This window comes from Thunnus thynnus, chromosome 21 (assembly GCF_963924715.1).
Source record: "Thunnus thynnus chromosome 21, fThuThy2.1, whole genome shotgun sequence".
NCBI lineage: Eukaryota > Metazoa > Chordata > Actinopteri > Scombriformes > Scombridae > Thunnus > Thunnus thynnus.
In genome coordinates this window covers 18,684,555-18,711,806 of record NC_089537.1, presented here as the reverse complement: position 1 = coordinate 18,711,806, position 27,252 = coordinate 18,684,555, and the positions used below count along the sequence as shown (strand labels likewise).

General features: G+C 40.3%; 1 protein-coding gene across 2 annotated transcripts in view; it reads right to left on the bottom strand.

The window, feature by feature from the left end:
* LOC137172906 (matrix metalloproteinase-16-like) overlaps window positions 1-27,252 on the bottom strand; it is an 88,932-nt gene that overhangs the window by 30,618 nt on the left and 31,062 nt on the right. For both annotated transcript variants that reach the window (XM_067577500.1, XM_067577501.1), the window contains 2 exons: window positions 25,129-25,433; window positions 2,586-2,747 (listed from right to left, as the gene is read on the bottom strand). In XM_067577500.1, coding sequence (XP_067433601.1) covers window positions 2,586-2,747; window positions 25,129-25,433 — 467 coding nt within the window. The remainder of the gene's footprint in view (window positions 1-2,585; window positions 2,748-25,128; window positions 25,434-27,252) is intronic.

The window sequence follows — 27,252 nt, the reverse complement described above, 5'->3', positions numbered from 1 at the left end:
TGCTTTGCATGCTGGGATGCAGTTGAGCTAAATCAACAGTTGCTAACAGCTAGCCGGACAATGAATCAATGGTTGCTTGGATTTCTCTCTTTGTGAAAAGAAACTGATGTGAGAGGGAACACGAACCAAGATTTCAACAACATGTTATGTCTCGTTGCTTAAAGTTAATGTTAACTTTTTCAATTTTAAACCAAGGCCACAGTGTTTCTCTGTCCTTACAAGTGGATATTGAACTGCAGGCGCAGATACTGTAGGGAAACCAAATGAAACAGATTGTAAATGAACATTTTACAGATACATTCTGTAGGAATATTTTTCGGCTTGGCAGATACTTGTATTAAAAACCTTTTCTCATTATGTTGGTGGGAAAAAAAACAACTTAATTTAGGGGTCATTATGTTTCCCTCAAATCATTTCTGGGAGACAAGGTTGACTAGACTCAACACTTATGATGTCACCACCCTCAAAACCCACTTGTTTTGTGTGCCATTAGATTTATTAATTTCCTTTGCTACAAGGCATTATATAAACTAAACTGTGTAAGCACTACATAATTATTTTTTTTAATAACACCACCCTTAATGGACTCGAGATGAACTTCAGTGCAAATATGACAAATGCACTATGTGAATAACTTCATGTTGATTTTCCTCTTTAGTTGGCAATATTATCATGTGCAGTAATGTGACTGTTAACAGGAAGTAGGCTCTTATCTTTAAAAGGGTAGGAAGTCATTATGTTCAAAGCTTGTTGAGAAAAAAGTAATTTATCCAAGAGGAATAAAACAAAATGACTACATGACATTAATTCCACTTTTATATGTTTGGATATGGTCTGTCTTTATTATTTATAATAACTCACAGGCTGCTAAAAGTTTGCATTTGTTTTTAAGGCAATAAATATCCGTTGAATTTAAAGCTGTTAATTATTCATGAGAAATTATTATGTGTTTGTGAAAGAGATAATAAATTCTCTGAACCAGCAGTCACTTCTTCCCTGCTATAACAAATTATGACCTTAGCATTAAAACAGGAACAGTACAGACAGATGTCCAAAACTAAAACAGAAAATTAAATCTCATCTTCAACATCAGGCTCATCTTACCTCTGTCAGACCTTTTCCTCCCACAATTCACTGTGTGATCACGCCTGACTGCGAATCATCTCCTTCCCATTTACACCCCTTCTCCGCCTGTCCATGTAAATCTCTAAATTACTCTTCATCTTAGCCGTCTTTTACGCCTCACCCATTATTCTCTTCACATCTCACGACTATACTACACCTCTACCTTTGCAAACTCATTCACACCTTCTCCTATTCAACCATAACTCCGCCGCCTTCTAATTGGTCGAAACTGCGCGGCTCCCGCTGTTGTCCTTATTTAGCTTCCACATCTAGCGTCACTGTTGCCACAAGGAAAAGAAAATGAGGCCAATTCCTGGGAGGAAAAAAAAAAAAGAAGAGGCTGGGAGAGAAGCTGCCATCACTTGTCGTGCCCTTCAACTCTTAGTACAACAGAGAGGAGGAGGGAGCGGCAGCAGAGAGGAGTAAAACACGAGAGGGATAAGGTGAGATTTGATCGCTTGCCCAGGTCTGTCACTCCCAAAGGGACGTGCCCTGACCATGTAAGCAGATGGCAGGTTCTGTGTGTGTGTGTGTACGTGTGAGTGTGAGTGTGCGTGTGTGTGTGTGCAGCCAGTCATGTGACAGAGCGGAGTCATCTCAGTGGAGTGTGACTGGTTTACAGCATCAACAGCTGTGAGGGACAATTCTGTCACTTCCCACCAAGTTGTTTCTTAACTTAAGATGTCAAACTGAGGCTTTTACTTCTCTACACTTATCTTACCACCATGGAACAATACATAAAAAAAACATATATGTAGATTAAGAACCACCCTGATCTATTCATAAAAGGTGTTCCAAGGGGTACACCACATCATCATTATTATTATTATTATTATTGAGAGTGTAAAAATGAATACTACACTAGTCTTTATATAAAGCAGTTCCCATCAAATAAAATTTCACACTTCTGACACACTTGTCCCACAGCTATATCAGCTTTAGGAGTAGACAAAGCATTGCATTCAGCATCTGTCAACTCACAAATATTTGTCAGTGAGAATAAACGGATGTGTAGGTGCTCTGATGACGATGCTCTCACCTCTTGTGATCTCAAATCAATAAGTCTAAACCTTAGATCTTGTTTTACCTGGTTTTCTAAGTGATCTTGTGTTATAACAACAACACAAAATATACTATTCCAAGTATAAGAAAGCCAGTTATGATACCTGACTTAAGGCCCAGTCACATCATTTAAAACAGCAAAATGTTGTAGAAACATCCATAAATTTAAGTAGGAGGGGAGTCAAAACCACATATTTCACAAATTTCACTGTAAGTCACTTTCTGGTGTGACTGGACAAGTACTGCAGCAAGTTACTAAGGCATTTTAATATCTTATTCTTGTTATTTCCAACAGCAACAGCAGCTTGACATTAACAAATGGATTAACATGAAGAAAATGTTTACTAGATTTATAATTATGCTCCTCTGTAGATTTAAATGAAGCCAGGAGGCCTCACCGTAAATCTTCTGGATGCCCAGCAGGTCGTCCATTGGCAGTTTAAAGTTGTCAGTGTCCATGTACTGGTAGAAAGGAGCCATGATGGCCGTGGGGTCGTTGGAGTGTTCGAGTCCAAGCGCATGGCCAAGCTCGTGGACTGCCACCAGGAACAAATCATTACCTAGAGACAGAAAGAGACAGGAGGGACAGAGGAAAAGAGAGAGCAGCTCTGTCAGTGTTGTGCAGTAAATTTGTTTGTAGCGTTTTATGTTCATGTCCTCGGTCAGCCTCTGGTTATCTTTTTTGTCACCTCACAGCTTGTCAGGTTGCACCTGTTCTAGTTGGCAATGAGTTCATTTAAAATAAAGCCAAGTTCTGGGAGTTGTGTAATGGCTGATTTGAATAAATAACAAGCTTTAACCCAAACTTTCACTATGGCTCCATCATCTTTGCTCAGAGAAGACAATAATGTGCTTAAAATGATAGATTTGAATCAAAGATTTAAATAAGGATTAAGTTAGGGTTGGTTAATGGTTGAACAATATAATAGTCCATGCACGGTCCTCACAAGAATATGCATCCAAACATATGTGAATGTGGGTGTATGAGCATGGATAATCCACCATTTATGCACCTAATGAGTGGATTATGTAGCAAGCCACAGCCACTGATGATACATATTACACTGAAATACATGCACACACACACACACATACATATATATACACACACACACACATTCCCCCTTGCAGAGCACGGAAAAGCCTGCGCTCTGTAATTAGTCTCGAGCCGTGGTAAGCCGATGACTACACTGGGTTGACCTTTTGACTCAGAAACCCTCTGTGGCTGACAGCCAAGCCCCAGCCCAATCCCAACTGTATTAGGTTTAGATATTTGGGATTTAAAGCCACCCCTCCCAACCATGTCCCATTCAAGTCCCTCGCGGCTTACGTCACTCGGAGCCAAAACAACAACAACAAAAAAAGAGAAAACAACTCGTCGCCTTCTCTGATGTTTTGCCAACATGTCGAATCGGACCCATGAAGAAACTCACCATCATTGTCACTAGGCATATAATCAGGGTTAGACTGTTATGTCTTGTGTTATTTATAATAGTACACTGGCTGGTTTGTGGGAAACTATTAATATTATTCCAATGAGAAATCTTAAGCTTCAATATGTTGTTAATCTACTTCAAAGAAGAGCATTTTCCAGCCAGTGATGGCTCTGTTTTAGCATCAAAAATCAGCCGACTTAAAGACAATAAACACTGGCAAAGTCAGTTTTTCTTAATTGGAATTTGGACTTCAGGATCTAAATTTTGTAGTTTCAAGGTTGTTCCTCCAGTACTCTCCCCAATGCCATCTCTTCAGTTTACTATTCTCTTTCTTTCTTATCACACTGAGAGACTCGACAGGAATGAAAAAGAGCATCACTTATTCATTGCGATTCCTACTAAAGTGAGGCACTTATCTACTGCAAATCTGTCACATGAATAACACATCAGCAGATAGAGACGGTGATTCCGATCACTTCTTAGCAGGTATAGTACAATGCTCAAGAATGTACAGACTAGACTACCACAGAGAAATGGCTTAATTGGAGCCTCGTGAAGGATATTTGACTGTATAAATGTCAGTGACTCTTTATAGGGTGGATGTTAAGTCCTCCAATCCACGGGCGTAAAAAGACAGACAGACTGCATTAATATCCATGGGTTCGCTGAAAAAGCTTGACGTTTCAGCCAAATTCTTCCAATGAAAATAGACAGCTTGTAAAAGTTGGGAGAGGTACAGAAATTGAGGCAAAATTTATGCAAGCTGAACAAGTGTCTGGAGATAGAGTTTATAGCAAATAAAAAGAGACAGAAGAGAGAAAGGAGATAAAGAGAAGAAAGAAACGGCTCAGTGACTTAAAAAATCACTTGTGGAGGAAACGGGGTCACACTGCTCTGCAGCTGAAGACCCTTCTTCAGGCCATTTCACACGATGGCATAATGTGCTCAATGGAGCCGTTTTTAACATCAAAATATCACTGTCAAATTCATTGTGACACAGTAGCTAGTGCAATTATTGTAAACAAGCAACCAGAGCTGTGACAACTGATAGCTTCTTATGGGAGATATATTGCTGGTGCAGAGGATTGTGAACAAATTCATTTAAAGGAATCGTTTGACATTTTGGGAAATATGCTTATTTGCTTTCTTGCCAAGAGTTGGAGACAACATTGATACTGCTCTCCTGTCTGTATAGTAAATATGAAACTTGTGATGCAGTTAGCCTAGCTCAGCACAAATACTTGAAACAGGGAGAAACAACCTGTGCAAAGTCAATCTGTAGATTAATTCTCCATTAATCGATTAGTTTGGTTTATAAAATGTCAGAAAATGGTAATAAATTTTGATAACTGTTTGCCACAGCCCAAAGAGATGTCCTATAATGTCTTGTTTTGTCCAATCAACAGTCCACAACCTAAAGATATTTAGTTTATTATCATAGAGGACTAAATTTGGAAATTTTCTTCTTAAGAAACAACTAACAATTAGTTGCAATCGTTGCAGCTCTGGTCCAAAGGTAACAAAATTCTTCAGCAGCACCTCTCAAGCTCACTAATAAATTATATCTTGCTTGTTTAATCTGTACAAAAAGAGTTTACAGGGAGTTACGTACAAGACTACAAGAAGAAGCTCAGCCAAGAAACCGTTTCCAGCTCGTAATGCCAACTTGTTCTTTTCACATTTTAGTGTTTGTTTGGATCAAACAAACCAAATATAACATGTTCATCTGTGAGATTTTTTGCCTGCTAGCTATTTCCCCGTTTCTAGTCGTTATGCTAACATAAACTAATGGGCGGTTCCCTATAGCTCTTTATTTAATGCACAGATGTGAGAGTGGTATTCAGTTTTTCCTCTAACTCTTGAAAAGAAAATAAATAAGTGCAATTCCCCAAAAACATCAAAGTATTCCTTTAACATGTTTGCTAATGTTTAAAACCCTGATGTGGTTGATGTTTCCACACAGCTATAAGGCCTGTAGGAGAGTGACAGTGGGAGAAAGATACCATCCTTTTATTTCCTGCTTTCTCTGCCCTTACAGATATGAAGATATCCTGTACGCTCAGGCTGCCGCCACCATCCTTAAACCTCTGGACACTATCTACCACAGTCCACATTCGATTCATTACAGCAGACAGCGATCACACTCACCACCAGTTATATGAAAAGGTTGGACGGTCGTCACTGACATCAGAAGGCACCAGCATACCTGTGTCTTCACTAATAAGGCCTTGCTATGTAAGTTGCCGAGTTATTTAACATCTTTAGTTGAGCTCAGAGTTAATAACCATGACCACATCACAGATCACAGAGCAGGTTGGCTTTAAAAGTTCCTCATACAGACTCTGAACTGGGGAAAACTGGTTTCAGGTAATACCTCATTACTGGAATGAACTGCAACACAGCTTAAAGTTAGAGACACTTGTTCCTCTGAGGAGCTTGAAAGTTTTAACAGCTGATACTCTTCATAATGTTTGTGATGAGAATGAAAAGTCTTATTGTGATCCTGTGTACATATAACCTGTTCTCAGGTCTCTCTTGCAAAAGAGATCTTGATCTCAATGAGATTTCCTGTATAAATAAAGCTTATAATAATAGATACTAGTTCTTAGAGCCAATAAAACCTTCAATTACTTTATTGTGTACACTGTCTCATTCACGTATTGAATACCACCTACCACTTCTCTACAGAAACAAGCATATTTACTGCATTTATTTGTTAAATTGATCTAATTATGCTATGAAAATGTAATGCCCAACATGATTTAAGTAGTAATTTACAGACAAGTGGAGTATAAGTACACCTGAGCGGAACTAGTACAAGTCCTGATACTGCAGAAGCTCTGGTCACATCAGCTGCATGAGTTAAGGGAAGGACTGTCTGTCTTTTTCAATCTCCATCTTGTTCCATCCCTCAATCTTGAGTCAGCCTTTCTGCCTCCTGGGGCCATTTGAGGTCAGTGTTGTCACTTTCTTTCAGTTGCTTATGTAAGACACGCTATGGAAGTCAGGGACGTCCTGTTGAACCTGGGGCCAACAAACAAAACCAAGGCAGTTTGCACTGCCTGGCTAATTATCAGCTGAAAAGTATACATAGACTACACAGGAGATGGTGGAGTGTGGAAAAGAGACGGGGAGGGTTTAAGGCAGACAGCGAAAGATGAAAGAGACGAAAGAGGTAAATGTGAGGGGATAGTGTACAAGAGGAGAAAAGAAGCGAGATGAAGGCGAGAGAAAAAGTTATGGGAGGAAGGGAAAGATGTGTGGGAGACAAGGGTTCGAAAGAGTAGATAAATAGAAATATAAAAAAGATGAGGTAAACCGAGGAGAGAGGGCATCTGGAGTGATGGCTACATGAGGAAAAGTAGAGAAAAAACTGGATGATAAAGAGAAGGGGAAAAACTGAGGCGAGGAAAATGATAAGGTTCTGTACTATTTGTTATCTTGTGTTCCAATGTTTCCGCAATCACAAAAGATGGATATGATGAATTATACAAGTCTAACCTTTGACCTTGGCATTTATATCATCACTCTCCTTGTCAGTGGCCATATCTCAGTCCAAAACACAAAAAAATAAAGCTGAAAATAGAGCGAGGGGGCTTCAGCTGCAAGATGCAGTTGAAGAAAACAATGTCAAAACATTCAGGAGATGAAATTTATTACAAAGCTCCGTGGGGGCATGTGTGGTAACCCGCTGAGGGCAACAGTTTTTTACTTGTGGGGGAAAAACAAAAGAAAGTGAGTCCTATATTATCATCTGTGCCATCCACTGGTTTGGGCAAGAATTTAGCATAAAAGTAACTCATCTGAAGCAACTATTTAAGGCACAAAAGCTAGATTTAAAGTAGCAAAGCACAAAATTCCAATTGTGATAAATAATTTAAACATTTTTTCTATGTTAAGTGAGCAACGATCACACTGGCAGCCCGCGGTGGCAGCAGAGTGCCAGCAAGACAGCACTCTCTTCAGGATAGGTCAAGGTTGCAGCTGATGAGATAGTATAGCCGAGAAGGAAAGGGGGGGAAAAAAAAACAGAAATAAAGAAAGGAAGATCGAGTGGAAAAGGTGGAGGAGGAGAGTCACTGGAGATTTATGATCAGACGTAGCTCTCTCTGTCTTCCCCCACAGGGGTTGCAGTAAAGTAAACAGGGGTTGTGATTAGAAACCAGAAAACTCTACCTGCTCTTTCTCCATAATTTACCGGCTCCCTGCACATGCCACTGCTGCTACAGCCTGTCTGATGGTTGGGGGCACACGTGACGTGGGAATACAGGTTTCAGACATAAAAACACACACAGATAAACACACACTGGCCCACAAATCAGGCATGGGGCCCTGGACACTGCTGTTCAATTGCAGTAATAGCTCAGGTTGTCAGCGCAGGCCTCCAGGGGGCTGTAACCCTCTCTGCTTCCTTACTGTTTAACTAAGCGCCTGTGGTTCACTCGATTCATGACATTTGACATGAGCTACCAGCAAGGGCCACCAGCACTTGTTGACTTCACTGTTCCTCAAACCCTACAGCAAGTTTTCTTCAGCTTTCGGATTACACACTCTTGACTATTTTTGTCCAGTATAGACAAATTACCAGCGCTATCAAGGGACCAATTTTTCTCTCTGCAGTCAGGAAGTCTTTCGAAAATACAACATCCTCTGCGACTTCAGCACCACATCAACATCTAGAACTAACGAAACCCCACAGAGAAAACGATTAAAAACCCTCACTCCTCTTCTTGTCACCCAGCAGACATGAACAATTTCTAACTCCCCCACGCTATAACTCGGAAGAAACCTCCAGAAAACACAGCTGCAACTGTTACTCCTGTTATCACGTTGCGGTTGTTTTGCCGTCCGAGTCAAAGCAAGCATAAGCACTCTCTTTGTCCCAGAGGAACTCAAATGTTTCCCATTGTTCAGCTCCCACAACTTCCTGAGTGGCTGACACCGCATTTTCAGCATTTGTCTTGGAAAATCTTGTGCTGCATGGTAACGTAAATGCAAAAAGGTGTCAACTGCAATTGCAGGGATGTTTTTGGTGGCTCAGTGCACTGGGAACATGTAGGGCAATGGTTCCCAACCTTCTGTCTGACGTACTGCCACAGCCCTGTGAGATAAACTCAAGTACCCTGTCTTCTTTCAAATGTGTTCATTTGGATTGATTTTAAACTGGATGTTATTTAACACTATTAATTATATAAAAGTAGATAATGGTATAAGAGTTTTTTTCATACAATTGAATTGTCAGTGTTCAGGTCAGTTTGGATAAGTTTACCCTTACTACTACTACTACCACTACTAACACCTGAAATGGCAGAGTCTGGAGGTTTCAACCATTTCTCTATTACTTTAAGTTATTCAACTATTTACCCAACACTTTTTGCTTTTTTAAAAAAGTCCAGTGTCTAGAATTTAGTGGCATCTAGTGGAATGTAATTTTCATAAGTATGTTTAATTAGTGTATAATCACCTGAAAATAAGAATCACTGTGTTTTCGTAACCTTAGAATGAGCCCTTTATATTTACAGAGGGATCGGGTCCTCTTCCACGGACTCCGCCATGTTGAACTGCCATGTTTCTACAGTAGACCAGAAAAGACAAACCAAACACTGCCTCTAAAGAGTGCCTTCATGTTTTTTGTGGCCACCATAGGTTCCCCTACACACTTGGAAACGGAGGGTGAGGGGAGGGCTATTCACTTGGTTGCAATCTGCAACCTCACCACTAGATGCCACTAAATCCTACACACTGGTCCTTTAAATGTTTATCCAATACTTTTAGCTATTTCAACCACTTTCCCTATATTTTAGCTCACTATTTCAACCAAACTACTACTGTATATACACAACTTAATTTTTTCTACTGTTTAACCACTACTTTTAGCAGGCAATTTTAACCATTTATCGAAAACTGTTTAGACTTACCTGTTCGCTTCCTAACTAGTTTTCATGCATTCATAATCACAACATGTAGGTGTTTACAGCTAACTCAATATTGGATGCATTTCTTTTAAAATCCTTATTTCTATTTTTTCAAATTAGCTGAGGTACTCCAAAATCTTTCCACGTACTCCTTTGCAACTGCAGGAATACCCTGTGGGGTGCAGGTACCCCTCGTTGGGAATCACTGATTGTCTGTTGGGTGTTCTGTCTCACTAGTTCATTAATCTGTGTGATCAAGAGAGAAAATGAAAAAGAAAAATTAAGCTGGTGACACTGCTGTAAGGTATTTTTCTGTCCCTGACACTGGCTGAAATCTCAACCCGTGGAGAGCAGGAAGAGGAAAGGGAAGGAAATCAGCTGTTATCCACTTGCCCCAGTGAAGTTCACAATCCTGACACTGGATGTTGTTTCTCTGAGCCAGTATGTCATCAGAAATCAGTACAACCTTGACCCTGATGGAAGCTGGAGATATATGAAGTGAGAAAGAAAAGCAGATAGTCCAGTGAGGGAGCAGAGACAGTGAAACAGAGTGTGAGTCAATGAGAGCACTGGTCGTTCAGGAGTGCTGTGCTGTACACTGACAAGCTGCCAGAGGATCTCAGCCCAGTGGTTCAGTGCCTGGCTCAGAGGGCCCCCGGGCAGATGGAGCTCTGCTGGCTGTCAAACCAGAGCTGTGTGCCTAACCTGACAGAGTGACCATTGTGAAGAAAGCAGCCAAACTACAATGGCTGCATTCTGCTTGCTTTGCTTTCACACCCTCTCTGCTTCCAACATACCCTCACAGGACAAGACAGAAACACACACTGTGCGCCATTGGGTACATTTTACCAAACTACCTTACAGTAACACAAGTATAAATAAAAAGATTTTCAGAGGTAAAACTCCAAGTCTTTCCATAACCAAGTTGGAGGGAAATGTTACTCCCAACCACCAATATCCAATAAGGAAGCATATCAGACAGACTACCTCTACAGAACAAAGCAATAGTGTAAATTTTGCTGAATTGCGGCCCATGTGGCCCAAATGATAGTGTAAAAACACAAGTCAGTAATGTCAGTTAAACAGCAGTCTATTTACTGGTCATACCAGACCAAGTAAGACTGTAGCTTCAAACCACCCGTATCAAACTGAGCAATCATCTGTCTTATTGATAAACATTTAACTTTAATAATAATGGGATCACAGGTCCCATCTAGCAGCATCTATATCTATAATGTTTCATTATGATCAGTCAAGAAACATACAATTTAAGTGAGTATGAGTATATTCTCGGGTCGGGCTGGTTTCCATTGTTTTCCATGATATTAGGATTGAAAGTATCATTTCATGTGATAAAAGTGTCATTCATTCATAAAGTTACTGAACAGCAAACTCATCACATTCTTTGACCTTTTCTGACTTTGTAATAATGCCTGTTATTCTAAGAATACCATGATGAGCAGTAATGGAGATGCAATGAACCCATTGTTAGTGTAGTTACCCCCGGAGTTAATCAAAGCCCTCACCCTCCAACCCTCAGCACCATCCAACATCCATTGAGTTATACTATCTTATAGACAAACACTCTATTGTTCCACTTGCTCTCCTCCCTCCCCTCTTCCTCTATCCCTTTCCTCTTTGTCTCTCTCTCTATCTCTGAGCGCCCCTCGCTCCAGGCTGTTGACATTGGTTGAGCAACATTTGTGCTGTTGAATCCATTACACTTAATTCTCGCAAGCTTGTCAGAGAACAAAACCCCAGCTGATGGGAGCAACATATGTACACTGGAGTAATTATTTATTTACAGAAACTGCTACAGACTGAAATTCTTTGTGTGGAAAGGTGCCAGGGATCCAAATATTGGCCGTTCCTGTGGACTTGAGGTAAATAAACCAGCAGAAAGGAGAGAGAAAATGCTGCCAAGGAAAGGACATCCTTTATTCTTGTCATGTTTATCTCTGTGCAGCACCTGTGAGTGAGACGGGGATCTGTGTACATTTTCATTGTGATCATTAATCATTAATAATGCATTTGCAAGCAGCAGTGTGTGCACGTGTGCATTCACAATTGCGCACACACACTTCTGCAGCTGTGTCTATGAACAGCACAAACAACAAACAGTTGTGTTTCTTAACCACAGAAATGCCAGAGAAAACTTCAAAAGTCCAAACTCAGCTTGTACCAGTAGACTAGACAGCAAGATAATGATAACAGAATTTTCAGTGAAGCTACACAACCCAAAAGATTAGAAAAATATACTGCAGCGTGTGGGGCATCACTTTGGACTTTTCTTTGGTCATTAAGATTCTCTGGTACGTTCAGCATAGTGATGACCTACCAACCAACTTTTATTTCAATAAATCCTCAACTCAGCTTGTTAGTCTTCAGTCATTTTTTTTTATCTCTTCTTGTGGAGTAAAAGAAAATGTTCACTGCTTTTCCACAGTTTCCAACTAGCATTTCTCCATCAATGCTTACTATAGAGTAGAAGTGGAAGTGGCAGTCGAAATACAACAACTGAGAGAAGTTGCCGAAAGAAGGTGAAGTTTCCGTCTCTTTTAAGTGTTTTCAGCGCTTCCACTTCAACTGAAATATCAACTATTTTAACCACTTACAAGTCACGATTCAGCTGCTTTCCCCATTTACTCTTTAACTGCTTTCATCTTTTTTTAAGTTGACAAATCAGCTGCTTTCACTGGTTCCACCCAAACTAACATTTTGACTTAATTAATCTCTCTTCACTTGCCATTTCTCCTTTCAGTGTTCACACTTTGACTAACACCTCAAACCCTTTCAGGCCTCAGGTCTTCTCCTTTGAACAACAACAAAAAACTCCCCATAACTTCCACTGTTCATACTTGATTTATTCCAACTGCTTTCAGGATTTCCACTTCAACTGACACGTCCACTTTCAACTTCTCGTCTACTTTCAGTACCTTCAAGTGATACTTCAATTTGACTCGGTGCTTACACTTAAAATTGACACTTCAACTTCTTTCAGCACTTCCATTTTAACTGCCAATTTAACTTTCAGTATTTGTATTTCAACTGTTACAACTTCAAATATTTCAGTACTACAGCAGCAAGCATGTGCATTTTCTTCATAAATTCGGCATTTCTATCGTCTTGTCTTCTTGTGTAGTAATAGAATATGTTCACTGTTTTTCCACAGTTGCCAAAAACCTTCTCATCACAAACTGGATAAACAGGTGCAATATCAGGATCAAGATTTTCTTCCAGGATGCAGAACTACAAATCAGATAGTGAGATGACTAATGCTGCCTTTGTGCATGTGCTTCAGAGTTTCTAGCCTGAGGTCTTAATGTAAGTAGGTTATGAGTGGCTGTCTGGGTTGCAGCAAACACATTTTCCTTTAATGATCCAAATAGTAGCAAAAGCTTTCATTAAAATATGAGCTGCTTAGTGTGCCAAAGCATCCTTTAAGATTAAAAAAAATGTTCTCTTAGCCATATTGTCATCAACATTTAACATTTCTATCTATCTTCTATCTACCAGTTTTGAATACAAAAATGGGCATATGTAAAACATCACAAGAGACACAAGTGATATTCCTTGAAGAGTGTTAAAATATGTGTGTTCTCAGAAGGAGATGTACCCTAGGCAGTGTTGTTTACACTTTTTGTTTGCTACGGATTATGGGTACGAGGTTATGAGAGCATCTGACTGACTAGTGGGAGGGCAAGCCTCCCCAGGTGCGCGATTTGTGTGTGTGTGTATGTGCTCCTGAGTGTGTAAGTGTGTGCGTGTGTGTGTACTCATATGTGGGGGCGGAAGAGAGTACTGCCGCCCACGTGGAAGTTAATGCTGCTGTCAGTAGGCGGCCGTCTATTTCTAGTGGCGGCCTGGTGGGCAGGAACGCATGGTGATGTCTCTGCTTTCTTACTCTTCGCTTGATTTTCTTTGTGAAAGTGTGAAAGCAACACTAAACTGCAAATCCCTTATGCTTCTTGAAAGTGATATTCATAATTGGAAAATTTAACTAATATGGTTACATAACCACCAGAGACTTTTTCTCACTAAGTAAACAATGTATTAAAGGTGCCTATCTACTGTGGCACATTCAAAAGCTAGTATCACTACATTTATTGTGATGTAAAAGAACAACGCATGATTGAGACACTTATCTCACACCTGTGTTATTGTAACAGCTAATATTACCCAAAAATTAAGACCACATTTCCTATAAACTCTGTGACTTCTTGCCATAAAAAGCATTGCTTCCTGCACCTCACCCCTTCCTGATGCTACTTTTTTGGCTTTAGTTAAGAGCTTACACACTAGATTTTTTTATTCTTCCATGAGTCTTTAACTCCTGTCATCCAATGCTGCCAAGTCCTGAAAACAGCTCCCAGTTTGTCCCATGAAGCAGTTTTTACTTCTTTATTTATTTGCTGTAAAGTAACCCATCAGAATTTCCAACACAGATAGAGGGTGCTAGTCCTTTCAGTACTGGTCACTATAAATACTGATTTCTTCAAAGAGGTAGGTTATGGCTTCAGATTGATGAAGGGACACAATGAACCAAATAAATCTTTAACCAAAGATAAATAAATAAAAAACCTGAAAGTATATGAATGCTATTTCCTGCATATACTTACCTTTGTATAAATCTAGTACTTCTAACACCTAGAATTACAGCACTATACCTACTTGAACATTTTGTTGTTCTGTCAGGCCATGTGCAGCCCCAACAACCTCCACCAATCACAGCATATGATAGCCTTTATGTAACCTGAGAGGCAAAGCTCAGGGCAAAAAACATACTGAACTGTATGTAGTACAGTGGATCACATATCACACATATGCATTGTACTGTATAACACATATATAGGTATTGTGTTTTATAGAACTGCATCAAGTATATTCATCATGTTGAACTGAATGATGGACTGTGATTTATTATATTCCACTGTATCATATCATAGTGTTACATCATGTAATGTCAACTGTCATACTGCATCCTTGAAATAAATTGCCAACAAGCTAGGGAGTTCTTCCAACACCCTTGAAGTGTTTGTGTATGTGTGTAGCCTTCTGTGCTGTTTTACCGCCTGTGTCCTCCTACAAAGTCCTCTACTTACAGTAACCCAACCATCAATACTGGTCCTACTGCCTGCCCAAATGTAGCCATGCTGGACGTCCTCAGGACTCACACATACACATTCTTCCAGTAAAAGATAAAGATCTGTTCCTGTGGAAAGAAAAAGCATCAGAATCTCCCCATTTATTTTCTCTGGGAGATAGAGAGAGGCAGTGGCGCGGTAGGGGAGATAGAGGGACAAAGAAAGAGACAGAAGGACAAAGATAAGATTGAAGATCTTTGAAGAACCTGCAGAATGATGAAAGAAGGTTTTCTGAAAAGCTGAACAACCTTGAAACAATTAAGTGTGATTTCACTTTTCTGGATTACCCTTTAACTGAGCAACAGTATGGAGACAAAAACCCAAGATGAGATATATGTTTGAATCTTTCCAGTCTAATTTATGACACATAAAGCAAATGTCTCTACTATGCAGACGACGTGCTTCTTTATCACTAAAGAAGGGCTTCAATGGGGCCTGGACCTTCTCGGTTATTACTGTAAGATTTGCACCTTGACACAGAGTCCTGCACAGGTCTAGTTTTGCAAACCTGCACTGGCAAAGCTCAGTACTGAAACTGATCCGTGACCAGCAATTATCTCCATGTCAAACCCAGACCTGCCAGGACCCATAAATATAAGAAAGACGATCCAACCTATGTTTAAACACATAGGCTACACAGTCACTTACTGTGCTTTATTTTTACTTTTTGCACAATCATTATCTGTGTTTCTGCAAGAGAGGCAGTACTGCACATTCACTGACATTCACACATGCTTAGACTGCTCCCTTGTATGCCTTATAACAGTGTGCAATATACTCTGAAGTTTCATAGTAATCTACTGACAGGCTCCACTTCACTTCAAAATAAAAAAAACCCGGCGGCTGATTAGATTTGATAATATAAGCTGATTTAGATATTAAAAATAATGCAAATAATTTCTTTGTTGTCACCTGCTACCCACCCGCATTTAGTTCATTTTTAACCATTGCCCATGAATTTACATTATATTTTTTACCTGTTACTCAACTTTTTTGCAGGTTACCCACGACTCCGTGGCTCTGACTTGATTGTCAATGTTAAGACAAAAAACTCAAACATCAAGGTTAAAGGGAAATTCCGTAAAATTTCATATAGCTGGGAATCAAACAGAGAAGTAGTTTTACAGAGGATTTTATGCAATATTTCTGAGGAAACTCAAACAGAAGACAAACCATCATTTCATACCATTAATCATTCAATTCAAATCCGAATTCCACTTAGAACAATTAATGGACTTCACATTAACACCATTTATGTGGAAACAAAGACTGTTTTCCTCAGAATTTCACAGTCTTCTCTGATACCAGGACAGAGGGAGAGTTACAAAATAATGAACTTAACAATGCACTGGAGAGCAGAGCAGACTATGTTGAGACAAAATGCACTAATGCTCATGCTGCAACGCCGTCTGGTCCAGTCCAGAGTGAGATATAGGGATTTCTCTGCAAAAGTATACTTAAAGGTCCAAAGAAAAGCTCCATATCCTTTAGTCCCCAACACTCAAAAAGGTGTGTAGCCAAATCAAAAATAGTGGCATTACCTCTGAAGACTATCAAGGCCTTTCCTGCTAAGAAGTGGACACAGGAGTTCCCGCTGACATCACAAACCTGAGCCAGCCACAGGACACGAACAGTGACAGTGACAGTCACTTAGAAACGCAGACCAAATTATTACTAAGGAAAACAAAAATACATCACTCTCTGAAATGGAATGACATATCCAAACACAAACTGTAATAAAACATAGCTGCAGACTAACTGACCAAAGTACCTGATAAGAAATCTAAAAAAAGACCATGACAATGCACAGACTTTAGTGCGACCATACTCTGAAAGCAGACAAACAAAACATGCTCTCCAGACAAACTCAACTTCCTAAAACTTTGTCCAAACAACTGGCAGAGACATTCTTTTAGGAAACATGTGGAAAAATATACAATGTAATTCCAATGTCTGGACAACAGGGATAAATTATGCCTCAATCTTGGGTACTGCTGGCTGTTAAAATATGTTACTGCCTGGCACAAAAAATGGACAGCCCAGCAGGAAACATCACCTTATGAATCAAGCAAAAAATCTGTTTCTCCTTTTCTTTCTTATTACTTTTTCATATATTAAAAGTCTCCAGGATATCTGAATCAGTTTTGTTTTTTATTTTCTATTTTTTTTTTTGCCAGTTTCTTTTGCAGTCATTATTATTTTAACAGTACTTGAATGGTGCTTTGGAAACACATCAAATGCTAACAAGAACCCACTGATCTTAATGGAGAAAGTGGGAGCAAAAATGACTAGGGAGGACACAACAGAAAAAGAGAAACAGGGTGGAAAACACTGAATCCACTGCTTCCTCTTCATCACCCAGTAGGAGTAGCAACCTAAAAATAAACCTGCCACCATATGCTCTTCGACTCCTCAATCTCTCTTCCTTTCTCCTCTCTTGTACTCTACCTGCTTTAACATTTAAAATATTCTCTTCTTTTCTATATTTCCTACATTGTTTTTTATCCTTTACAATACCCTGACTGAGGCAGCTGGGCTCCACATGACAGTGACTGCCCACTGAAGCTGAAGATTGATCTTTCATTGTCTTCTGGTAACACACCCAAACTGACGACCACTTGGAATGTACAATCAAGTTACAGAACTGGACACCGATGATAAACTGCTCTGCCAATCGACAACAGGGAGCCGAGCTTTCTCCTTCGCAGAGCAACAACCATCAATCAATCAGCTGATCAATGTCAAGCCCATCCCGACAACTCCACCCTCAGCCAATCATCACTTTGTTATTGAGTGCCCTGCCAACCGGGCCCCTGTTATCCAATCCCAATACCTGGTAACATAAATTCTTGGCCTATTTTTCCTCCTTGTGATGATGTGTTTTTCTAACCTCTTTGGTTCATTTTGGGGGCAAGGGTGAAGAAAATAATAAAGCCCAGGAATCTCTCATTTCCTGTGTGTAGGTCTAGCTCGCATGCTGTGTTATGTTACATACTTTTCACTTCTACTACCGGAGGTCCTTGAAGGCATACCAGGCCTTATAAGTCACCCTCGGGTGAGGCTGGGTGTTTGTGCGTCAGTCATGGTATGCAGCAGCAGTGGTGATGAAACTTTTTTTTCTTTTTCTTTTATTTTTTGAAAAATCAAATCAGCATCAGTATGACTCAAAGTCAAAATGGAATCTGTCTTATCTATTCATGCATGCATCACTTTGATTTTCACAAAGAAAAACACAGCGGCTTCAGCCCACAAAGATGACCTTGTGATAAAGCTGGGATGAACGTCTGCTTGTTCGCCTTTTTTGTCGCGCAGAAATGGAAAACTGTCAAATAAAACGCCTTCTGTAAATGCGCTCCCTTTCAAAGTGATCGTGACATATTGAGATCTGATGAAAAGACAATCTAATCATCTCAATCTCAGCTACAGTTTTTTTTCTCTTTATCCTGTGTTCACACTAAATCCCTCCACAATCCTCTCCTTTCTGCCCTCCAGCGCTCTGCCTCTGCAACCCGTTTTTTTCCTTTGTTGAAACATTTTCCATGATGTTTCATCCAATCATATTCCATCTTCTTACTCTCCCTTTGTGAATTTCCAATCCAACCTCTGCCCTCCTCCATTGCAATCTATAATGTCTTTAGTTTATTCCGTTAAGCATCTATCTGTCCCAGCTATTCATCTATCAGTCTCTACAGCCAAGCAGGCTAGGAATGTAGGGCAGCTGTAGGAGCTTCAGGATCACTCCTCTCTGTTTTGCCCCCAGGGATGTCCCACTCTCAATAGGGATATTGGCTGATTACCCACCCCCATGCACTCCTTCCCTGGCTCCACTGTTGTCTCTCACTCTGTGTTATCCAGGCTAAAATAATGCTAGCAGTGATCATTGTGCAATCCTTAACACAATAAATGTGTGAATTCTCACAGTTAAAGATAAAATGAGGCTGTCTACAGTACATCCAAGGACAGAGCACGTCAATCAATGTGTTTTCTCCTTAAACATGTTATTTATTTTTTATAATGTGACTTTGTCCTTCTCATAAAGCTCAAGAGAGAGAGGAAATGCTGGGAGAGAACAGCAGGTAAGTCAGTCCAAGGTGCCTACAGGTTTGAGATTACATAACAGTGTTGTTATCTACCTCCTGGATGGATGCACGAAACAAAATGTTTGCCAATCATCTTGGATGTTGCTCAATTTTGTAAAATCAACAATGATGCTGATATATCTTGTATACAGTATCTATGAACATGTCAAGTGCAAACCCAGCTGCCAGGTTTCATACAGTATATCCACTTTATCTTTTCTGCCAACTGGATATGTATTTGTTCTTCCACTTTGTTAACAAAACCACTCTAATATGAACGGGTTTTGATTATGACAGCATACAACCCACAAACAACTTCTTCAAGCCAAAACTGGATCTCTAATCCACTGTTGGAAATGTTTGTTCATTTAAATATTGCTTAAACAAATCCTTTCCCTCGACTGCAAACCCCATTGTTTTATAAAGCAGCACCAAAGGCTGACGCACAAGAGAAATGAGGGAGGGAGGGTGGAAATGTGTAAATCCGTCTGTTAGTCTTCATAAAAAAGGATTTCTCCAAACCTCTGTCAAACACACTTTACTCGCTGGAGCTCTGAACTCTTTTCAGGCACAATATGCTGCATAGAAAAAGGTTCTGGCTCTTGGTTTGGGGTTTGGCACGTGTGTGTCTTTGTGGTGTCATCACGGAGTCCACTGTCAACCGTAGCACTTGTTACCACACACGGCACAGAGGAGAGTGTCTAGTGTGAAACAGAGGGGATAAAAAGTGTGTGCTGTATCCTTCTCGAATGTCAAGGCTGCTGTCTGCGAGGACTGCCTTCACGGTGAAATGAGATTGTGAAGGAGATTGTTGCACTTTACAGGTGCGGATAATCATTCTTGACGCAATTACTCATACAGATGATGACATGGGCATACACCTAAAGACAGACTTGCCTTGAAGGTACTATTCTGGTGTCACACTTAAAGTGCAGTTTTTTCTAGATAGCTCTATGTGCATTTTCTATTCAAATATCCACATTATGCTGATAGTTGTGCAGTACAGAAGCTCAAGATGTTCTAACTTCTGTTTAGCTGGAACTTTAATGCTGTTCAACATCTGTGATGTTAAACCTCAGATTTCTACACAGTTAGAGACATAACAAGTGTGCATCCTGGTATTAATTCAGTTATAAAATCTAAATGCGCCACGTAGTGTTTCTCCTGTCCAGCTGCTGTCAGCTGAGGAGTCAAACACACTGGGCAGTAGAGGAGGTTGTACCAGCGAGCCAACTTTGCTATTTTATTATTACATTATATTATTGTTAGTCATTCACATTTACATTCATCAAGGTTAAACATGAAATAAAAATAAGATAATATTACAGTGAGGTTTCTTACGTCCTCGGCCCCCACCAAAAAAGTACATGAAATTATTATTTATTGGTCAAAGCAACTCCTGTAAAATGAGCTATCCTATTCTGAGTTGGACGTGGGGAAAAACATTTGTTTCTGAATGTATTAATTTAACTAAATAGCTGAGTAATGAGTGACACATGACACGTGAAGTACCTTTTTTAATTTTTTTTATGACTTTAACTTGTCTGGTCTTCTACTTGCCCTAAAAAAATCCACTTGTCCCAGACAAGCGGACAAGCCTTAATGTCGAGTCCTGATTGGGATTCTGATTTTTATTACTTGGCCAAGATGATAATGTCTACTGTATGCATTATTGGCCAGATGAAGGTGATGAGGCAGTGATTGTAGAAAAGCTAAAAGGCACTTAGGCACTTGCAGATGAATTAAACTCTATGGTGGTGACAACTTGAAATAAACTGTGAAATAGATGTATTTATTCCAACAGATATTAAGTTCTTGCAAGAAATTCCTCAGATCAGATGCCACTCTCTTGATGCTGCCTGATTCTGCTTTTTTCACCCACTGTGTTTTTAAATGTGCAGACATCCCTCCACTTTCTCCTCTGTGATAAAAGCATCAAATCACACACACGTCTCTCTTAAAATGCCATTAGCTAATCCTAATAAGAACCTCATTTTGCTGCGCGTGCTAAAAACGACCATCCCACTGAATGTAACTTTCGAGTAATCCTCTATTCTCAGATGCCTGAGTTGCTGTGTGAGTGAAGGTCCAGACAAAACTGCGTGTGTGAGAGAGAGAGGAAGTGTGTGTGTATGTGAGTACTTAAACACGTGTATGCGAGTGTTTATCTCCATGCAGACAGGGATTAATCCTCCAGTCTGCATCAGTGACGTCATCATCCAAAACAACAACAATAACATCTACGGTGTGATGCTGCCAATGGTCGCCGTGGCGACTGATCCATCTCGACAACAGTGTAGAGGATTAGGTATGACTGGCATGGGCAGCTTACCGGACAGGAGCTCATCTCCAGTGTGTGTGTGTGTGTGTGTGTGTGTATGAATACGTGTAGTAGTAAGTTTTAAAACTGAATAAAATGAGGGAGAAGAGACGAAAAGAGAAAAGAAAAGCCAGACATCATGTGCTGTTTCTGGGCTAAAATTACATCATTCCCAGCTGTTCTCTGCAAAGCTAGGAGCTAGCTACATGGGCTGGTAGATGGATTACAAATCCTTAAAACAAGTTGGATTGAAAATATATGGAATTATCTTTTATCAGAGATTTTGAGACAATATCTAGATTAAAATGAACATGAACACGCATGCTGTTATTAAAATGCTGACAGAAACAAGACATAACCAGGTTGATTCAAGCCTACATCTTTGCTCATGTGGGAGGTGGGATGTCTAACTGTCAGCCAAGTGGAATCACATATGGCTAATGGGCATGTTTAAGGCATAAAAAAAGGTCTTAGACACATGTTTTATCTTCCAAACAATGTTCTCCTACCTGTCAGTGCTCAGTGAGGCACCTGGCTCTTTAACTTCACTCCATCAACTCCATACAGACACAGGAGATTGTAAAACAGTGCCATCATAATTTAGGAGAATCAGTCTTTTGCTCCTTTTAGTGATGTGCTTTCAACAGTAACATTTAATGGCAAGATCTGTCAATTTCAGTGGAACTGTTGGGATTAGTGGATACACTCGAATGGGCAAAGATATGCTGGCTAGTTTTTCAATTCAAGCTCATCTTTGGTGAAATTGGAGGAAACGAATTTGCCCGATAGCAAACCCTCTTGACGGTGCTGAACTTTGAGGGGACAGAGAGTCCAAAGTGGAGGACGCAGTCATGATTTATAGATTGTTATGAGGCAGGAATTAAACTGTAGGAACTTAATTTCCTCTTAGCAATCAAGCCACGCCATCGTCTCAATGCCAAAGCTGGCAAAATGCTGAACTGTCAGAAAGCAAAACATTACAGAGTTTAATGTGTGCATTAAAAGGAAATCAGTGATGGCAGAGTATCAATATCATATCTCAAGAGACACTGTGTCATCACAAAACCAGCTGATCAATGGTTGCAACTGCATACAGCTACACATGGCAATGTTTACTTATTAGTTGTGACAATAGTAATACTTACAGTGTATTATCTTACAGGGTTTTAGTTTTAGCTTGCCAAAATCTACACAATGAGGTTTTGCTACAGTGCCAAGAAAAAACAATCTGGCAGGAGTACAGAGTACCTGATATTTGCAGCAAATGCTTTGCTAAACTAAAGTTGTTCAATATCTCAGTTCAGTTCAGATCTTTATTGTCTCTTTAAGGGGAAATGTGATTTGCATTAGAGGGCAAAAATACAAACACAACATACAAAAGGACATGGCACATTAATCACAACACTTACAGCAGCACAAAATATGTTCAGCTTCATGCTGTAGGAGCCTTCAGAGATTCATCTCAGTGTAGCAGTAGTCATCATGCAGGAGTAAGAGCACCCCCCACCACGGCAAGCAGTCAGCATTCAGCCAGTGCATGCTCATATTTGGCAAGAAAGCCAGCTGGACAGTGCGTAATAGAACTGCATGCATTATGGGATTTTCACAGAAGTGTGGGCCGCAGCAGGGCTGTATTAATATTGCATTGAAGGGCAGGGAGAGTGTGTGTCTGTATGTGTGTGTTGAAGAGAGTGAATCATAGCCTTCAATGACAGCTGCTTCTCCTTCCCCCAAGGAGCGACAGTGGGGATGACAACACTGTGTGTGTGTGTGTGTGTGTGTGTGTGTGTGTGTGTGTGTGTGTGTGTGTGTGTGTGTGTGTGCACGTGCTCAGGAGCTGATCTTCACCTGCACATGTGTGCACATATGTGTGTTTAAATGTATTAAGAGTTTTTTATGAGTGGAATCATGTGGGTGAGTGCGCAAAAATAAAACAGAAGCATCAATAGTTTACTTGAGGTTATCACTTCCATTGTGTTATTCAACTTGCAGGAGTGATTCTAGTCGATTCGATCAAACTACGCATTCTCAAAAGCCTTAAATATAGCCGTTCACAACACATTATCTAAGCCTACAAAAGCCCCTCCGCTCCTACTTAAAATTCAGTCTTCGACATCAAGTTCCTCACTTCTATTTCCGACGCATAGTGCTCAACAGCTCCCACTCATCTCCTCTGCTCTCCTCTCTCCCCTTTCCTCTTCAAATGTTTTCTTTACTTCTCACTATGCTGCCTTCTCAGTCTTTCCCTCTCCATCTGTCTCTCTTGTGAGCTCTTGAACCTCCAATATTTGTCTAGAGATACTCTGCCATTCTCTCTTATCCTCTCTTTCTCTGTTATCTCTGCTGCTTTCCTGCTAGTAACTCTGCCTTCTCGCTCATCTTTTGTCTCATTTGTGTCCCTCTTTCATCAGGAGTCTCTTGCTCAGTCATCTCAGTCATTGTTTTTGACTCGTGACTCAGTAACCATCATGACTCCTCTTGAGTTGTCTTTATGGACCGCAGGGCAGGCTTGTCCCTTAGATTTAATTATAATTCAAAGAGCAACGCTGAAAACATCCATCCTTTAGATTCCGAGAGACAAATGTTGTCCTGCTGCCACAAGCGTCCAGTCAAGAACCAAGCATCCATTTAACTTTTGCTACTTGCTTTGATTGTCTTTTCTCTCGATTACATGTACTCACTGTGTCTTCTTCACAGTGTTTTCTTTCTTTCTCTCATCCTCTCCTCCATCTCTTTTTCCTTCTACTCTCTTACGAGGCCCTTGCATCACCGCACTGAAAGCTGCACAGAGTTCAGAGGTCGAGCTGGAAGCTTAGTCGACTGGCTGCTGGCTGCCACTGATTCTCAAATACACATACGTAGTAAACATACACACACACTTAGAGATCTGTTGGACCTAACCACAACATTAAACACAGACACAGCTGCTCAACATGCAACCCACACAACAGAATGACATATGGACCATGATATAGGCTTATGTACAGCCTGAGAAGCGGTAAAGCTCCAAGGGCAAGTACACAGGGCACAAGCTCGACGTGGAGTGAGAGGTGACACGATTACTATAGTTCACAGAGGGGAGATATCTGTCACCGCGCTTCAATGTTTTCAGAGACAAAAGCCTGAGAAAATCCCAACAGATCAGACTTATATCACACCAGAAGAGACCAGAAATCCACAATACACTGACCAGCAAAACCATTATCCAGCGTCACAGTTCTTCATGTTTTCATGGTGGTTAAATTGTTAGAAAAACGTCAACATTTGTAGTTTAGTGAGAGTAGATATACATGTGGAAAACTTGATTTGATACTTGATGAAATATCTTCCTCCTCCACTTTTGCTATTTTAAAACTCCACATTTTTTCAAGGATTTTGGTTTGAGTGTATCCATAACGGAACCACTCATCTGAGGAGGTAAACAGTCTAGTTTCATAAGCAGTCGGCCTGAAAAACCCAATTTAACGCACAAAAATGCTGTGAAACAAGCAATGAAATATATGATGCTATTTTCCTGTGTAGTGAGGAAATTGTACAAACAATATTCCCTGACTTCCTCAGAATCCTGAAAAAAACCACTGTAAAAACTCCAGGACCAGTAGGAACCGCATACTACATGTATGTAGCACTATACATTGATAGCATTGTATTTTTTTCCCAATAAACGGTGGTCTAATAAATTACTATTCCAATATTAGTAATAATATAAACATAATGACACACGACCCAGTTCCATGGTAGTGCCTGCTGCCACACCACTCACCTAAAAGTTATGCTGTCCCTTGCTGCTGTTAACATCATTTTATAAGCCTCCACCTGTAGCTGCTGAGTCTACGTTTTCCTTTAGGGGGGGGACATCGTTGCTGTCACTCCCCACTTCCTGTTGTACTGAGCTCAGTGTTTCTTTGTAGGGAGTGACGAGGTCAGATAATGCTGTACATATCCAGCATCTATATTCACTTATTAATGCTTTCCACATGAGTTGAATCCTATCCTATGTCCGATGTCAACCATGATAAAAATTCTCTAATATTGAGCGATGCTTACCGTCATGGTTGGGGTTTCCCAGCGTCCACGGCTCGTCTGAGTCAAAGTGTGTGTCGCCTCCTATTCCCGGCCCTGGAAAGTAGGCGTGGGCCAGGAAGCCGCCCTCGCCGTCAAAGGGCGAGCTGTCACCATGGAAACCTGAAGCGAAGATGATGGTGATGTCCACGTCTTTCTTGGTGCGCTCCAGCTCGCTGTAGGGCACAGCCTCAAAGCGGAGCGGCGTCACGTTTTGCCAGACGTCGAAGGCTCGCCGAATGGCATCATGGGTCTCCTCAGCACCGACTTTGGGTGTCACGTTCTTTATGCTGCAGAGACACCAGATACAAGAAAGAAAAGTTAGGCTGGAAACACTCTATAAAAGGTTCTGCAAACGTCTCACGCAACTAGATCATTTTCTCTAATCATCGTGCTCCAATAAGCCTCAGATTGGGATTTCTCCTTCAATTGTCAGGATGAGCAAATCTATTATAAATTGATAAACCTCATGGGCACTCCAAGTATTTGGTAAAACAAGCATACCTAGAGTATCTTATTTTGCTAGATGTCCACTCAGAGGAACAATGAAAGAACAGAATCTAATCAGGCAAAGTAAACAGCCTCTAACTCCTCTGAAGCATGAGATATGGTGAGATAGAAAACAATACAGTCAGTTTAGTTTTACTATAACCAACACAAGTGTAAGAAGAGAGAATACTGCTGCATGTCAATCTACATGATCACACCAGCCAAAAAAAAAAAAAAAAAAAAAAAAAAATCCGTCACTATCAGTGTTTTCTCTGCATGCTGCCATTTCACGCTCATCCTGTTCGCCAACTGAGAGCTAAATGGAGCGATCTGTGAGAGAAAACAGCTGAGTCCTCCCCTGCCGGCTTTGAGTTGCTGCAGGTGTGGAGAGGACGGGACAATTTCCTGCCACTGGAATTTATTTTCTAATTAAGGATTATCAACAGCCCACTGCCTGCTGAGAGCCACAGTCTGGTTTGGGCAATCAGGAAAACCTCTCACCACTTTATTCCCTCCAAAAATATCTCAGGGTCATGCTCTATTAAAATTTGGTTTCACTCCCGGGATAGACAGATAGGTATACTTTACATCAGCCAACTTAGAAGCTTGTAAACACACAACGCTCTTTGTCGGTAGTGAGGCGTCTGAGTTGAATGGAAAGTTGGTTGGCTGATGTTCAGCAGATACTTACATGTGCAGTGTGTAAATAAATTGTGCAAATTTCTTTTTTGTCAGTCATTTCAAGTTGATTCAAGAGCTCCCTTTTTTCTCCTCCCACCCACCCTGTTCCCTTTGTGTGCTCTCTGTCACCTTCCTCTTTGTTCACTTTTTCATTTAATTCTTCTGTGCATCTCCGTTTGGCTGTCAGCCTGTCATCTTCCATAATAGGAGTAAATATTATCAGAACGTCTCTTGCCTTTGACTGTTGCTCATCTTCTTCTGCATGGTGGGTAAACTGCTGCAAGGCACATTTATATACTGCATATTTATATTGCATGTAAGCTCAGATTCTTTAATTATTCAATCAAACTCAGTGAAAAGGGAAGCATAAAGGCTGGTTATGAAATATAAATAAAGTGCTACTGAATAACCTGCAACATTCATTTAATTGCTCAAACCAAACCACAAACTTCTCTTTCGCCTCTTTCAGAATTGACGAGATAACAGCTGACTTCCACTTTAGCAGAGATGTGTTTATTTTAATTACTGTACACTCTCACAAGCTTTGGCAAAACCTCAGCTAATGACTTTCTGCTTTGACAGATCTGAGTCCTGCAGACACCTAAAGGTATCATGATATAAAAAAAAGGAATATAAATCATTTTAAAAAAAGACAAGTCTACAGGAACAAACCATCAGAAATGTACAGTAGAGTAAGAAGTTCAAACAGTCAACAGCAAAGATCTGCAAAGATGAACAGGTTTGTTTCAACAGGCATATATCTGAAGAGTAAGTTAATGTTACCCAGAAGGGTTTCTACTGGCCCAAACTTCAACCTGATTTTGGCCAGTTGGACACAGCCCAACAAGCTATAACCATAGCCTTTACAAATAATCACCTTATTAAGTTGATACGGCTAACCTGTATTTGCAAATAGGCGTATTAACTTATCGAGCAGAC